Here is a 15,298-nt window from a genome sequence, read left to right as displayed (position 1 = left end):
TTTCATTATAGTAAACTGGCTGGGGTGATGTTATAGTAAGTGCCCATATAACATGATCTCCAAATAATGAAAAGGGAGGGTGGGATGATTACATATAAAGAGATTGAAGTAAATAATTAAACGAGGAAAAAGAGGAGAAGAACAGAAAGAGGGAGTTCAAAACAGAGATGAGCTAGAAGGGGTCAGTGAAATAAAAGAAAAATCACAATTAGTCTAACTGAAAGACATTGGTATCTATCTCTCTACTGTGTGTGTTACTTGGTTAAGTTTAGGGTTAGGGTTAGAGCATGTGTTGGTTATGGTTAAGGTTAGGATAAGTCTCCAGAAAATGCATGTAAGACAATGTAATGTCCCCTGAAGTGATGTATACATGGTGTGTGTGTGTGTGTGTGTGTTTGTGTGTTTGTGTGTTTGTGTGTGTGTGTGTGTGTGTGTGTGTGTGTGTGTGTGTGTGTGTGTGTGTGTGTGTGTGTGTGTGTGTGTGTGTGTGAGAGAGAGAGCATGGAGACTTGCATTGATTTAATTTCAGATTCAGTTTCTTCAAAGTGTGAATGTTGTACACATCACTTTATGATCACCACTGTTAAGAAGTGAGAAATGCTGAAGCAGTTCAGAAAATACAGAGGGGGACAATCCATAGACTGTTTTGCCATTTGCTGAAAAAGCTAAAGTGGCTTCCATGTAAATGGTCAAAGGCCATAAATGCATTAACAATCCTCTTTGCATTAATGGGAGCAACTTCTTGTACAAACAGAACCACAGAAGCAATAAGTTTGCGGTTGATGAGCCTGCAGCAGCTGCTTGACTTCATAAATGTATAAAAGGATGCATTATGACTGTGAGTAAAAAGAAAAATATATTTAAATCTTATGTTGAACAGGAAGAATGTGTGGCTTTCTGCAAAAACTGTGGAAAAAGTAAATATTTCTTTAAATTGAAAATAAATTGAGAATTACTCATAAGGCATTAAATGGATTGGCTCAAAGACCTACTAAGCTGACATGGAAGGGGACGCTACGGTCTACAGAAACAACTGCTCTTACAGGTCCTGTTTGGGTTAATGAAAAGACTCACTCTCAACTCATTGCATTATGTTATATATTGAGGATGTTTTCTTTTTTCCAGTTACGCCCTGCCCTGGCTGCACTGCTAATGTTACATATTGCAGTATATAGATTATTACACCTTGTTCCTGCTCAGTAAATCCAACAACCACAGTCTTAATGCTGACCACTGAAGGGAAGAGTGCCTTGTTCATTTTCCTCTGCAGTCCAGCGATAAAACCCTTTCACTCCGCAGAACATCTCTAACTCTTTGCCTTTGTAAAGATGATTAGAGTTACATTCTTTTCAAAACCAATGCAGAAATGTTTTTTTAGGAACGCAAAAACAGTGATTCAGTTTCTGACAAATAATTTTATTTATTCTTTAGTAATTTTTGCATTAATAGACCTAATGTAACACCATCCGGTTTTTTTTTTGTTTTTTTAAACTTCCAATGTAGACCACATCTAAAGTGCATTATAAGGGAAATGATAATGCTTTTATAAATCTTTGTGGCTGCACTCAAAACACACAGAATACTTAGAACACCACATCGATCAGATCACCAGAACTGCAGTTTTCCACTAAAAAAACACATTGGTTTATTACAGCTTCCATCACTCCCTTTCTCTGCTGCTAAACCCTGATCCATCCCACAATCTACCATGAGCACATTGCCCATGTCCTCCATAACCCCCACATGCTCGCTGTCCGTCAACATATTCATTTTAAAAATCTTTTGCCACACAACAGTTCAACTGGCTCCATCACCCACTGTTTGTAAACATTTTTGTTTTTTAAGATTTTTCCTTACAACGCTAAATTGAATACTTGATTCTGATGGGTCAACAACAGTGCCCAGTGCCCCTGTAACTCTGCGCTTCATAAATCAATAACATTGAAACCAAGTCAGTGACACAAATGCTGTTACTAAAACAAACACCAATTATGTTATTTTAGATATTTATGTTTAAAATGTGTTCAACATTGAATGTGTATAACTGCCCCCAGCTTGGCTCCCCCAAGTAAAATCGGTCTGGATTAGAACCGCCACTGGTTGTTGGTTCATGCATTGGTTGCCCCTGGATACAGAGGGACTTCCCTCAGCCGGCGGGGGGCGCTGTGTTTTCTGCAGAAACTCCTTACCCTAGCGGGACGCCAACAACCTCTTCCGGGTTCACACTCACTCGCAGACATTGGAGATGAATCTGTTGAAGGCATCATTTTTTGTACAATAGTGCGTTTCCCCCGCTGAAGGGATAACATTGAGGCTATATTTCTGCATTTAGAAGCTTGGGTTAATATCGTGTTTCGGCCGCTGCTGCTGCTGGGGTAGCTCCGTGTTTTCCGAACATGTCTGCGGAGGAAGCGGACAAAACAGGCACCACTGATGCCAGCGGTGGAGATGAGGAGGAAGAATGGCTATATGGAGGTAAAAAAAACACTCAAGCTTCCCACAAACATAACTCATTTTGACCAAAAAGAGATATGAATCATTGTGTGTAGTTCTGTTTAAATTCACTGCTAATCAACAGCACTGCTATAAGAAGAATAGAGAGTTAGCATGGAAGCTAAGCTAGCAGCGCCTGTTTGCAATTCCCGGCCTTTTGCAGCCGTTTGACTGGAGCAAAGTGCTATGGAGAAAAGTGGTTAAATGTGTCTCTTTTACATATAATGCTATTATTCAACCGTAAATATGGAAAATAATCACTTTGTAGTTTTGTTTTGGGAGTAGGCAAACATAGGAAGCTAATGAATGGCCTCTGCTGCTATGGTTGTTATAACTTTGTGTTTTTCATCTGTTAGATGAGGACGAGGACGAGGAAGCCAAACTGAATGCTGCTGTCAGGTATTTAACACAAGTTATGATGCATAAAACACATTTAGATTTGTGTAAGGGATTTAAAAACTCTCGAAACAGTGCCACCTGTTTACATCTAGAGGAGGAGTTGCTTTCCCCAGCAGCACATGTTAAATGAACCATAAATACTCATAAATCCACTTCCCATTATACCTCTCACACACACTGCCGTTATAGTTCCTAAATTAAATATTTTTCAGTTTGATAAAAAAATGTACATTATTTGTATTTGTTCAACAACAAAAGAAATTAAAACAACTTATAAAGGTGTGTAATTTGTGAAAACCGTAGTGTTATACTTTAATTTAAGCGCTAAATATGAGAGTATAAAAACCCAGTTTGAAAAGAAGTTGCTGCCTAACTTCAATCTAGAAGTGGCCCGTGTAAGTGTTGCCATTCAACTTTTATTTGCCGCTTATGCTCCTATTAAAGCATTTGTTGAACATTTATAAAAGCCCATTTCTCCACGGTTTTTGAAATCTACAATCTTTTAAAATAAGGTTTTATTTTTCCATTAATACCAATCTTTTGCATTCTTTGAAGACATTACAATATTTTGTTATGTGCTTTTTGTAATTCAAATACTTTTGATGTTTCATTCTTTATTCCATCCACAGTGCACCTGCTGATGCCTCCACAGAGGACGCTGCTGAACACGCTACAGGGAATGGAGTGGCCTCTGAGGTAGGGACGTGCATGCACTCTTTCACAGTGTGTGTTACGGCACTTGTCCTTATTTTCTCGTTTTATGAAGTTTCCCTTCCTCTCACAGTTGTTTTCTGTTCTTCTGTGAAAAGCGCATGCCTCATTTTTGTGTTTTCCTTCTCTTCCAGGCGACAGGGGAGGGCGAGGGTGAAGGTGAAGGCGTAACCGAGGATGTTGATAGTGACAGTGACAGTGATGATGACGACGATGATGTCCGCATCACTATTGGAGTCATTAAAACTGGAGCACCACAGTACACGTAGGTTTTATTGAAAGTGTGGTGTTTTGAAAATATTTGCCAAAATTAAGGGCAGTGATTTAGATTTTAATATGGTCTTTCATTTTTATGTATTTTGTGCTTGTTACTACTTAAAATAATTCAACTTGAAGTAACTTATCCTGGCATTGACCTTGAACAGAGACCAAGAAGTTAATTCACCACAGAGTTCACTGTTAATGAATATAGTGGTAATTACCGCTAATTAAGAGCAGACCTTGTGATATTATTTCTTTACCTACCAGAACTTACGGAGCTCCCCCTGTCAATCTCAACATAAAGACCTCAGGCTCCAGACCTTATGGACAAGGTAATGTGAAGGGGTTGTTGAAGTAAATCCTGTTTTCTGAAAACCCAGAGAAACAGACATCAATATAAATAGAGTATGAAAAAGTTTGTACAGTTAACAAGTTATGTTGTTTCTTTTCTGTAGCCTCCAAGATGAAAGGAGTGGATCTGGACGGACCTGGAAACATAAACGGGGCTCCAGTGCTGGAGGCAGACATGGAGACCTTTGAAGAGAAGCCCTGGAGGAAGCCAGGTCAGTGTGTGTAGCAAATATCAAACCAGGAAACATGAGTTCCTTTGGCACGGCTATTTTTAGGATATTTGTTTACAAAGATATACATAGTAAAGGATTCAACACAACTTTTAAAACTTTGAATAACTTTTAACTGCATTGTATTTCTTACATAATGAATCTTGATCTAATGCATATTTAATGTTTTATTGTTGATTCAATGTATGGTTTATTACTGTGGCTTATGTCATTTTTTTCCCTGATGGTTTGGTCTGATGTAAGGTGTCCTTTCGTGACATTAAAGGCACCGTTAAAATGTATTATTACTGGCATTTGTCATTATGTCATGCCAAATATTTACAGCCTATCTTTATGTGTTTGTGTGTGTAGGAGCGGATCTGTCAGACTACTTTAATTACGGCTTCAATGAAGACACATGGAAGGCTTACTGTGAAAAACAGAAGAGGCTGCGCATGGGCCTGGAGGTCTCTACCGTCAGCTCTGTGGCGAGCAAGATCACCGTGAGAGACTAGCGCTTACTCTGGCCTTTTCATCCATCAACACTGCTACATTTCAGCAGCTGTTGTAGTCATAGTACCCTCTATCTCATCAGTTAGTTGGAATCAGAGCAGTTTTATGCCTGGTTTAACCTGGAACTCTTTTTTTATAAAAATATGTGTTTAAAGCTCAGAAGAATGCATTATATTAACAAGCTTTATTTTGCCTCTTTCTTAGGTTCAGCAAGGCAGGACAGGCAATGACAAGGACATATGCGTTTTGCCTGTTCACACCTCCAAACCAGACTTCACATCTCCTCTCAACATGTACAAGCCCGTTATCAGTCAGGTCACCAGGTAACACTTCTGCTTTATCTTCACTTATTGAGGCATCTGGAAATATAGTGCACCTGCAGTGATGTGGACAGACATTTAGAAAGTAGAAGTGAAAATAAGAAATGTAGTGTTTTCCCCTCCGCCTGTTTCATTTAATAACAAGTTGAAAATGTTTGGGATAGAAAAAAGTAATGAAGACTTGACGTATGCTGGGTTGAGGTTTAGAAAAGTGCTCTATCAAGTGCCTCACTGAAAGGAAATAAGGATTAAGAAGAGGGGGCCATTTTTTGTGTTACGCTTTTTTAATTCAACATGACACATAAATCACACCTCAAGATATGCCATGCTAAAAGGACGGCCTTTTTATAAAGCCATTTTGTACAATACCAGAAAAAGTGTTCTACAACGTTCCCCCTCATTATTCACCATTGGCAGAGGGAACAACTTTGGGCGTCTTGACATGCAGACAGGAGAAGCTGGGGGTCAAACCGCCAACCTTGTTTAAAATGTATTCATTTGGACGAATCCCTTGAGATGTATTTTCTCATTTATGAGGGATGATGAAAGCCAACCTGTTTTACCTTCTGAGCCACAGCGAGCCCTCAACAGGTCTCCCCTGTACGTTGTGTTTCTGACCATGTTGGCTCTCACCTCCTTTAACACATTCTTTGTTTCCAAATGGTAGGATCTCTCCCCCTCAGTGGCCCGGCCCGCCTCCTCCTCAGGACATGTCCTATTATACGTAAGTTGGCATGGATCTGATGTTAAAGCGTTTTTCTTGACCGTGAATCATGAACACAGAAAAACTCCCGGTGCTACTTCAAAGGCCCCGGGGATTCTTTCTTTCTTTTGTGGTGGGAGTTGTGCATGTTTCATAACTTAGAAAGTGAACTGAAGTTAAAGCTTAAAGAGACATAAGCAAGTCATCGTTTAAGATCAATCCACAGGTTGTTTTGATGACGGTCAGTATGAGACTGACTTGCTCCACATTAGGAAGTGATTTTGTCGGGGTGAGACTTAAAGTTGCTATCTTACCAAAAGGGTCTTCATTTATTTGGTAAGAGATGAAACCCTTCAATAGCTTTTTAATGAGATGTTTCTCCTTTAGAGGGCAATAAGTGTTCCCATTGGAGACACACACTGGTGCAACATAAAGGGTTTTAAGATCCATAGGTCACCATTTTATTGGGTGTTTAAATTGATCTTTAGAGACTCCATTGTTTCAGGCACTAAAGGAGATTTTTTTTACAGAGCTGTAAAAGCCAGAAGTACAGTCACTGAGCATAACAAGTACATCTACATTTGATTTTCTTTAAAGCTGGACTAGTTAATCAGCCAACAACATATCGTGGCTGTTGGGTCGTTGCACATATAGTGGGAGCGGTGTATATAGAGTGACACAGAAACTGCCTTAAGGAAACGCTCAAGAAGATTTAGGGGTATTTAGAAACAGTCACTGTTACAGATCGTGTAAACTAGAAAGCCCTGAAAGTTCATTATTAAACTGTAATATGCCCTTACTCCTTATGTATATCAGCCAAAGCTCTTTTAGAAAACAAATAATTTGTTTTCAGTGTCGGTCAATAGTTGTCATCTGTAGAAAGGCTTAAGATGACTTGAATGAGTTTCAATTTGATCTTTACTGAATGTTCACACCTGATAATGTTTATATATCTTTTGTGTGGAAGTCGACAGGGTGTGGGCTCTGCATTGATTTTTATGTTCACATATTCTTTTCGCAGGAAGACGAGTGGTACGATAGATGTGATTGGTGGAGGAACGGCCACCATCAGCAGGGTCGAAGGCCGACGCAGACACAACCTGGAAGGCAACAATATCCAGGTACGCAGAGGCAGCGCAGACACTCCTTAAAAAGAAATGTTCTTTAGAATTGTATTTTTGTGGTGAATAAACTAAGGAAGGATCTGCGCTGTGAGTGTTGACATCCTGTCTGCTGTTTGCAGGTGATCTCTGAAAGTACAGACTCTGAGCCGACTCAGCCGGCTAAGATCCCCCCGTTCTTCCCCCCCGGGAGCCTTCCACCCAACATACCTCCTCCTCCATTCCTCCCTCCACCACCAAACGTCAACTCTGCACCCCCACTCATCCCCCCACCCAGTAAGTTTCTATCAGCTAGTCTCTTGGTGTTTTTATTTATTTCAAGCACACATCACACCTAACACTATATTTGCTTTTTGTTGACGGTTTATTCTCTCCTTCTTCTCTGTCTCCCTCCTAGGGTTGCCCATTAATGTCCCTCCTCCTGGTTTTCCTCCTCCCCCCAGTGGGCCCCCTCCTACAATCATCCCCACTCTGGACAGGTAACACACAAGTACACACCAACACAAGCACATTGGAAATAACTCGGCTCTTCTCCAAACAGAGGCTGCAGATTAAGAACATGTTTGTCCTGCTGCATGAATGGAATGATTTCTTAAATGATACAGTAACAAGGAGCCAGCGGGTTATTTAGGAATCACTCGTATGAAGGTTTTCATGAATGCAGAATGACCCAACCACAATAAACATGATTTGAAATGCAGGTTTAACCTACACACTGGTTGGACATTGTTTTATTATACATTTGTAATTATGTTTAAGGTATTATCCTGTCATCCTATAAATATTTAGTTTATAGGATGACAGGATACAGAAATCTCCACTGTGGCAGGAAACAGGCGCTGTTCTCAGACGCATGTTGTCTGTGCAGCCTCTGAGACACGTTCTCCACCAAAAGACCAACGACATGCTTTTGACTTCATCCTGTGTCACAACAAAAATAGGGCTATGATCAAAGGACAAGAGAACACACACACACACACACACACACACACACACACACACACACACACACACACACACACACACACACACACACACACACACACACACACACACACACACACACACACACACACACACACACACACACTCTGTAACATGATGGCTCTCCTCTGTCTCCACAGTCACTCTGGAGGTTATGACGGACGCTCTGTCCCTCCCTACCCGTTCCCTCAAGGTAGGAAGCTTTAGAGTGTCATCCGTCTGTGATTGCCGACTAGATCTCAGTCTCATTTCCAGGGAACGTTTGAAGTAATAACCAAGTCTTCGGCTCCCCTCCTCTTTACCTTTTCAGGTGCGTACCCTCCACCCATGGCTGGAAATGTGCCTCCTCCTTGGCCCCCCATGATGGACAACACCAAGCCCTGGGACTACTATCCCCGTCGAGAAGACAAGAGAGAGAAGGAGAGAGAGCGGCCCCGAGAGAGGACACATGAGCGGGAGAGAGAGAGGGAGCACAGCCCGTCAGCTATGGGCTACACCAGGTGAGAGGGACAGGGGAAAACAGACAGATTTATCTCTACAGGTCTAGCTATCTGAATCAGAAATGAAAGAAATTGAGTTTCTCATGTCTCCTTAATATCTGCTTCTTTGAACCTTGGACATGCTCTTTTCTTAAATGTATATTTTTTTAACATTACTATAGTGACGGATGGCCTGATGTATAGCTGCCACAGCAAACATTTACTTGGAGAAAGTGTTAGTTTCATGACACTGTGAGATGTATAGATTTTAAAATAAGTCAAAAGAGATCACTGATATCAGAGTGGTATTCAGTAATGGCAGATATCTGGAGTTTAGGTATCAAAAAAGTGATCATCAGACTATATGTTTTATAGCTTTGATTGATTTATGCTATCTGATCACAGAACAACACAATGTTTGTTCATTAACTGCAACATCAAAAGGCCTTTTTGAGTCAGAATGTTTTGTATGTATGCAAACACAGTAAAGTGAAAGCTCTTGTTCTTTCTGTTTCCATAGCGAAGAGGAGCGGTATCGTTACCGTGAGTACCAGGAGCGCGGTTATGCAGGAGAGCGACATCGTGAGCGCTCGAGCCGAGAGAAAGAGGAGGGGCGCCACAGAGAGAGGCGGCACAGAGAGAAAGAGGAGGGGCGCCACAAGTCCTCTCGCAGGTACGTAAATACACAAACCGCCTCTCTTAGAAAAAAAAATTGTGGTTGTCAAATCATAGCTTTGCAACTGTAACAACCACGATGTTTCTTATCTCTTTGGACATGACACCATGTGTGTAGCCACTAAGTGTCTATTCCCTCCTTGTACGCCTAGCCCAAAACGGCAGGCTTCTCATTTGTATTCGGTCACTTTTGATTTTGACTGCTTTTGTCTACCTCCAAAAATAAATAAAAGACCCATTCTTGCAAAAAAAAATTGCATATATTTTCTATCTCAATCCTGGCTCCCCACAATCAAATGTACATTATCAGCTGCGTTATTGACGTTTAAGATGTGCACTCGGGTCATGGAAACCTCTGCTGCCATTGAGACATTTGTACTTCCCTTCTGGGGAGCCATCTGACAGGAAAAAGAACTACATTCTTGAAGTATGCAAATATTTGCACACTAGTAGGAAACATGGAAATGAAAGCCGTGTTCGGTTAAAATCAATATGAAAGAGAAAACATTTCAATCTTGATCCTGTTGGCGATAATAATGCAGCCCTGGGTTAGACCTGTTGTTATTTACCTAACACCACCTGTGCCCCTTTTGTTATTTACCTAACACCACCTGTGCCCCTTTTTGTTATTTACCTAACACCACCTGTGCCCCTTTTTGTTATTTACCTAACACCACCTGTGCCCCTTTTTGTTATTTACCTAACACCACCTGTGCCCCTTTTTGTTATTTACCTAACACCACCTGTGCCCCTTTTTGTTATTTACCTAACACCACCTGTGCCCCTTTTTGTCCGTCTCCATTTCACTTCGCCTTTCCTTTCCTTCCCTCATTGATCTTCTTGTCTCAATGTATCCCTTTCTCATGCCTAACCTTTACTCTCCCTCTGATCTGTTTCCTCTACCCTCCCTCACCTCCTCTGCCCTTTTCCACCCTTCGGTCCTTCTCCTTGGATTAGCAGCAGTAGCAGGAGGAGGCACGACAGCGAGGAGGGCGACAGCCACCGGAGGCACAAACACAAGAAGAGCAAGAGGAGCAAGGAGGGCAAAGACGCCGGCGAGGAGATCAGCGCAGACCAAGAGAACCAGCCGGGCATGGAGTAGTGATCCCTCCTCCTCCTCCCTCCCTCCCTCCGTCTGTCTGTCTCCTGTCCCGTCTCTCTGGTTGCGTCTCCCCACCAAGAGGAAAAAGGAGAGGATGAGCACAGACCAACAAAACCAGGGAGTGGTGATTGATGCGTCCTGTCACTTCCCTCTCCATCAATCTCAATTCCCCCGCTTCCTGCTGTCGGTCCCCTCACCATCACTTCAGGCAGAGAATGGATGGAGCGGAGAGGTGGTGAAGGAAGCATGGTCGTCCTTTTTACATCTGTCTTTCCATCACCAGCCCACCCAACACGGCATCAATGTGTCTCCATCCCCCTCAGAGCACTGCTATGACAGATAGGTCATGCTCAGAGACCTCCGTGTATCGTCAGGACGACCATCAGATTGAGCTCTTCTTTCTTTTCTCTGTTTGTTTGTTTGTTTTTGTCCCGTATGAAGACCTCTATAGAGAGCTGTCACTTTAAGTTCAATTAAAAAAAACTTTTGATAAGATGCTGTTTTGTGACTTTTTTTCAAGTTCAATAAACCCAATTGAAATTGTTCCAGTAGTGATTTATATACAACTGTAACAAGGAAGTCGAGCTGTAAAAGACACTTTTTTTTCCCAGCAAGTGTGAATATTCACAAATAAATTGGGTTGCAATTATGTAAGATTAGAAAAGAGTAGATGTCATTTACAAAATACTGAAAGCAGGCTATTTTCATATGTAATAAAAAATGTCCGCAAAAGACCTTTAACATACTATAACTATTATAAATATTAATATATATATTTTTTGAATTTAGCTTCAACTGTGTCAAATCAGAAACCAGCTGCTGTAAAAGTGATTTAATTAAGGAAAGGAGAGTATGTTTTCCGTGTATTTTTGCCACACGTTAAAGATTCTTCGGTACCACTTTACAATAAGCCTACCCTTATAAAGGGTTTATAATTAGGTTGTAAACACTTTATTAATCATTAAGAACCATTTATAAACCAGTTCTAACATAGGAGGCGTGTGGTGCAGTGGGTTGTGCGTTGGTGTTCGGATCAGGGGATCAGGTTCAAACCCCACTGCAGTCAGCATGTCGTTGTGTCCCTGGGCAAGACACTTCACCCCAAATTGCTCCTGTGGGGATTGTCCACAGTACTGAATGTATGTAAGTCGCTTTGGATAAAAGCGTCTAACAAGTGACATGTGATGTTAATTACAAACCCAACATAGTTTCATACATCAACACAGGCTCACTATTTGGTAAGACGACTAAGCCTTATATTGGCTACTTAGCGAGAATCAACTCAGTGAGCAACAGATACCAAGGATGCTGGCTGATGAAGAACACGAAGTAAGCTAGGTAGCCAATATAAGGCTTAGCAGTACAGATACATGTGGGCTCATTATTTGGCAAGCAACCGGTCACAGTTGCCCTTTTTATCTCATGTCTTATAAAAGCTTATTAATGATTTATAAAGTGTTCACAACCTAATTAACACATGAATTACAAACTATTCGTAAACCCTTTATAAGGGTAGTCTTATTGTAAAGTGGTAGTGATTATTCTGTAAATGTTCACATTAAAGCAGTTTACTGTGTATTTTGTGCGATTTCAACACATTCTTAAACGCTCACAGTTCTCTGTTGGGATCAGAGCACAGTCGGGTTACCAGGCGCTGAGGACAAAGTTCAAGTAAACTACAAATTAATGTTTGATTTAAAAATATTTAAGCTAAAGGATTTACTGGGGGGATCTGGACTCACGACCCCTCTGTTTCTCTTGGCTACAGCTCATAGTATTACAAGGATTTGTTTTTTATGTCTTTTCAATCAAGTGTGTCAGAGAGACAGCTGCTTCTCTTCCAGCCTTCCTTTATATTAACGGTTAGTGGAGATCAGGAACCCTTGAGCAGAGAGAGAACCAAAGTAACCAAAGCCTGTGCAGGAGCAGTGGGCGACTGAAAACTTAAACAAAAATGGCTCTAATCTTAACACAGAATAAATATTGTTACATTAAATATAAAATGTGAGGAAATACTGCTGGTATTGCCACCTTTTGCTCTTTAACTAATATGAACCGGCTTCTTTTAAATGAATAACATGAACACTGAAGGTGCGAGGAACAGCTTAAAAAAAGTTTGGATTTACTCTTTGAGCCTCTGCTGTTATGTGATGGGATTTAAATTCCATAACAGGTCAAAAGTCTCCTCTCCCACTGTCCCCTGGGCTGTTTGCTTACATCAGTTCACAAAAAGTGGAGATACATTCAGGGGGGAGACTATAAAGAGAGCAGAGCTGAGAGTGTAAGACAAAAGGAAAACTTTAGATCAAGAACAAACGAGCCATGTTGAGGATGAAGTGTGTTTCTGTCGCTGTCCTGCTGAGTCTTCTCTCTCTGGGAGACTCTGCTCCTCTGAACAGCTGTGAGAGTCTGCTGAAACCCATAACTATCAGCAATGAAAATGTAAGTGCACTTCTGCTTTGCTTATAGGTTTCATCTGATAATATTAGAAAACAATACACATGATCCACATTCTCATAGCTTAACAACCTCTGACTTCATGTTTGAAGAGAACGGTAATTGTGTTTTTAGTGATTGAAAACTGGAAGCATAACTTACCTGTGTTTCTTTTTCAAAAATGTCCCAAATTGGGATCAATAATGTTCTATCTTATCTCTTATCTTGTCTTTTTATGCCATTTTGTGAGAAAGAAAATCAATTTAAATTCTGTAACTACATCACAAAAAAAGATACACTAATTTGGTGCCAAAGATTGTTCACTTTAAAACTGTTTCAACCACAAGAAATAGTTAAAAGCCCCAAAATAAGACTTGCCTTTCAAATGTATTCTGATGAATGGCAGTAACCTTCAGTATTACAACTCCTCTGTCCTTTCCCAACACATTTAGCAAAATAATTAATGTGGTGTTCATATGCCACGGTTTCCCTGAATTGGTCAATGAACTTTCTAGGTCCCACACATTTCTGAATGCCAACGCAATGGGCGAAGTCCACCTATAACTTAAGCAAACACTTATTTTGGCACTTCCTCAGTTTCCCAATACTTTCATAGGAATTGTCCTGGAAAGAATCATGCAATAGGGGACAAAGTAAAAGAAAACAGAAGTGTCCCTTGAAGAAAACTGGGATCTGTATGTTATGCTGGTCTGTTCTAAAATCTTACATTTTTGCATAATCAGCTGACCTGCTGCTCAATGACGAAAAGTCACTTTGTAATTATGTAAACACTGTTTCTAATTTTCATGTTATTACTCTATGAATGTTCTTTTCAGAAAATGATTTGTACATTTTTAGGAAATGTTTCCGACCCGACCTTGAATGTGGACTTGCGATACAAAGCTTTCCCAAACATAAATATTGCATCATTTTGTTCAATAGTTTCAAGAGCATTGTGGGATTTCCAAATGTTTATCTAAAGTTATATTTCCCACAATATATCAAACAAAGATATCTCTCCCTTGAGCCCTTACAAAGTCCCGTCTCTAAATGTTGACTATTCACGACATGTCTTGTGCATCTTTGGTTTTCTTTAGATGATGGGAAAGTGGCTGTACGTCGGGGGGAGTTCGGACCTCCCTGGAAGTCGCTCTCTGGGTCGTCTGATGTCCAGTGCCTGGCTGGACATCACTGCAACCTCTCAGAGCAACATCCTCAACATCATTCAGACTCAGAGAATGTAAATCCCCACACACACTCTCACACGGCTGAAGTGTCTCCTGAGAAGTTAGTCCTCTCCAACCAATAGGCTTCCCTCAGGGGTGTATAAAGATACATTCTTGTTATTGACGTAGTTTTCCTTTTGCCACATGGTAGTATTGACAATGTTCGAGTAATACACACTCAAACGTGCTTCATTGTCAGTTTGCAGACCTTCAGTTTTTTTTGTAACATGTCTTTGTTTAGCATTTTAATTATATTGTATGTTTGGAGAGTAACAAAGGTGTTCATGGTCTATATCACATCACAGTCAAATTTGATTTACGGTAACTCTTGGGTTGATGCTTTTGGCTTTTTCAACGTTTTTGGCCACTTGAGGGCAGCTGTTACACAACATGTACTATCAGCTTAATACGTTGTTATACATGCCATGGATAGCCTTCATTAGGGTAGTAGAGTAACTTACTAAAGTCTCCGTCATGATATGTTGTTATGATTCAGCCTTTATTTTCCCTTTTTGCAGATATGGAAAATGTTCCAGCTTAGTATTCAATGTGACCTTTGAAAACAGCACAATGGTAATTGGTGAGTGAAGAAGAGCCATAAAGTTTCAGAGATATTATTTAAAGTAAAAACCTTCATTCAAACATGCACATTACCTTTTAATGTATGCGTCCGTTTGTGGGTGTGTGGTTTCTTTCTCTCCAGAACAACCTTTCTACCTGAGGGAGGTCTACCTGCCGATTGACTGCTCCGACTGTCTGGTTGTATATGAAGAAGTTATCTCTGGCAGAGACACTTTCACCAGTCTCATGCTTTTTAGTAAGAATCTCACTTTTCATGTCCTGAAACACTAGAGTGACTCTTATTGGACACGGTAATGCAGCCGACTCGTTTTCTAAGGAAATGTTCTTTATTTGCAGGCAAGAGACAGAGTGTCTCACCTGATTTTGTGGCGATGTTTGAGGCACAAGCAGAATGTCTACGGATGCCGTCGCCCATAATGATAGACACAGATTACGGTGAGAATTGTAACTTTGTATCTCCACACAGTGCCTGCATAATGCCATAGTTGTTTGTTTTGTGATTTGATGTTTATCTACACAGAAATCTGCCCAGACAACATTGCGCCCTCAGAGGGGATCAGCGCCCTCAACTCCTTATTAGAGGCAAAGATGGGACATCGGGTTGCAAAACTCCTGGATGCTTTTTTTGATGCGTTTGTGAACTGATGACTAGCTTTGTATGAGAAAGTAAATATTTTCTTTCCTGATATACATAAGTATTTCAGAAGAATTTAATAAAGTAAGATGGAGGAAC

The 15,298-nt window shown here is 40.6% G+C and overlaps 2 protein-coding genes across 5 annotated transcripts; both read left to right on the top strand.

Annotated features, from left to right (window-relative positions):
- Nucleotides 1-2,139: 2,139 nt before the first annotated feature.
- On the top strand, nucleotides 2,140-10,814 carry fip1l1b (FIP1 like 1b). 4 transcript variants are annotated; one of them, XM_079654372.1, is made up of 16 exons: nucleotides 2,140-2,475; nucleotides 2,850-2,892; nucleotides 3,522-3,588; nucleotides 3,738-3,868; nucleotides 4,102-4,196; nucleotides 4,320-4,427; nucleotides 4,797-4,927; nucleotides 5,142-5,260; nucleotides 5,925-5,981; nucleotides 6,982-7,081; nucleotides 7,204-7,357; nucleotides 7,479-7,560; nucleotides 8,206-8,258; nucleotides 8,376-8,565; nucleotides 9,065-9,217; nucleotides 10,177-10,814. In XM_079654372.1, the coding sequence occupies exons 1-16, from the start codon at nucleotides 2,397-2,399 to the stop codon at nucleotides 10,319-10,321; spliced, it is 1,707 nt and encodes a 568-aa protein (XP_079510498.1). In that variant the 5' UTR covers nucleotides 2,140-2,396; the 3' UTR covers nucleotides 10,322-10,814. The 4 variants fall into 4 exon arrangements, with proteins under 4 accessions (XP_079510498.1, XP_079510500.1, XP_079510499.1 ...); XM_079654374.1 differs by having other exon boundaries at nucleotides 2,143-2,475; nucleotides 4,132-4,196; XM_079654373.1 differs by having other exon boundaries at nucleotides 2,144-2,475; nucleotides 10,180-10,814.
- Nucleotides 10,815-12,169: 1,355 nt separating this feature from the next.
- Nucleotides 12,170-15,298, top strand: LOC307021887 (uncharacterized protein). Its single transcript, XM_079654409.1, has 6 exons — nucleotides 12,170-12,763; nucleotides 13,855-13,997; nucleotides 14,502-14,563; nucleotides 14,687-14,800; nucleotides 14,902-15,000; nucleotides 15,086-15,298. Exons 1-6 carry the CDS (start codon nucleotides 12,644-12,646, stop codon nucleotides 15,208-15,210), a joined length of 663 nt encoding a protein of 220 aa, XP_079510535.1. The 5' UTR covers nucleotides 12,170-12,643; the 3' UTR covers nucleotides 15,211-15,298.

Source organism: Notothenia rossii (assembly GCF_949606895.1).
Source record: "Notothenia rossii genome assembly, chromosome: 1".
Taxonomy (NCBI): domain Eukaryota; kingdom Metazoa; phylum Chordata; class Actinopteri; order Perciformes; family Nototheniidae; genus Notothenia; species Notothenia rossii.
This window is presented reverse-complemented; position numbering and strand designations above follow the sequence as displayed.

Excerpts from the sequence above, each read along its gene's own strand:
- fip1l1b (XM_079654372.1), top strand. The coding sequence starts at position 2,397 with ATGTCTGCGGAGGAAGCGGACAAAACAGGCACCACTGATGCCAGCGGT. Across the intron at positions 7,561-8,205 it reads ATCATCCCCACTCTGGACAG|TCACTCTGGAGGTTATGACG; the intron begins GTAACACACAAG and ends CTGTCTCCACAG. Across the intron at positions 9,218-10,176 it reads CGCCACAAGTCCTCTCGCAG|CAGCAGTAGCAGGAGGAGGC; the intron begins GTACGTAAATAC and ends TCCTTGGATTAG.
- LOC307021887 (XM_079654409.1), top strand. The coding sequence starts at position 12,644 with ATGTTGAGGATGAAGTGTGTTTCTGTCGCTGTCCTGCTGAGTCTTCTC. Across the intron at positions 14,564-14,686 it reads AAACAGCACAATGGTAATTG|AACAACCTTTCTACCTGAGG; the intron begins GTGAGTGAAGAA and ends CTTTCTCTCCAG. Across the intron at positions 15,001-15,085 it reads AATGATAGACACAGATTACG|AAATCTGCCCAGACAACATT; the intron begins GTGAGAATTGTA and ends TTATCTACACAG.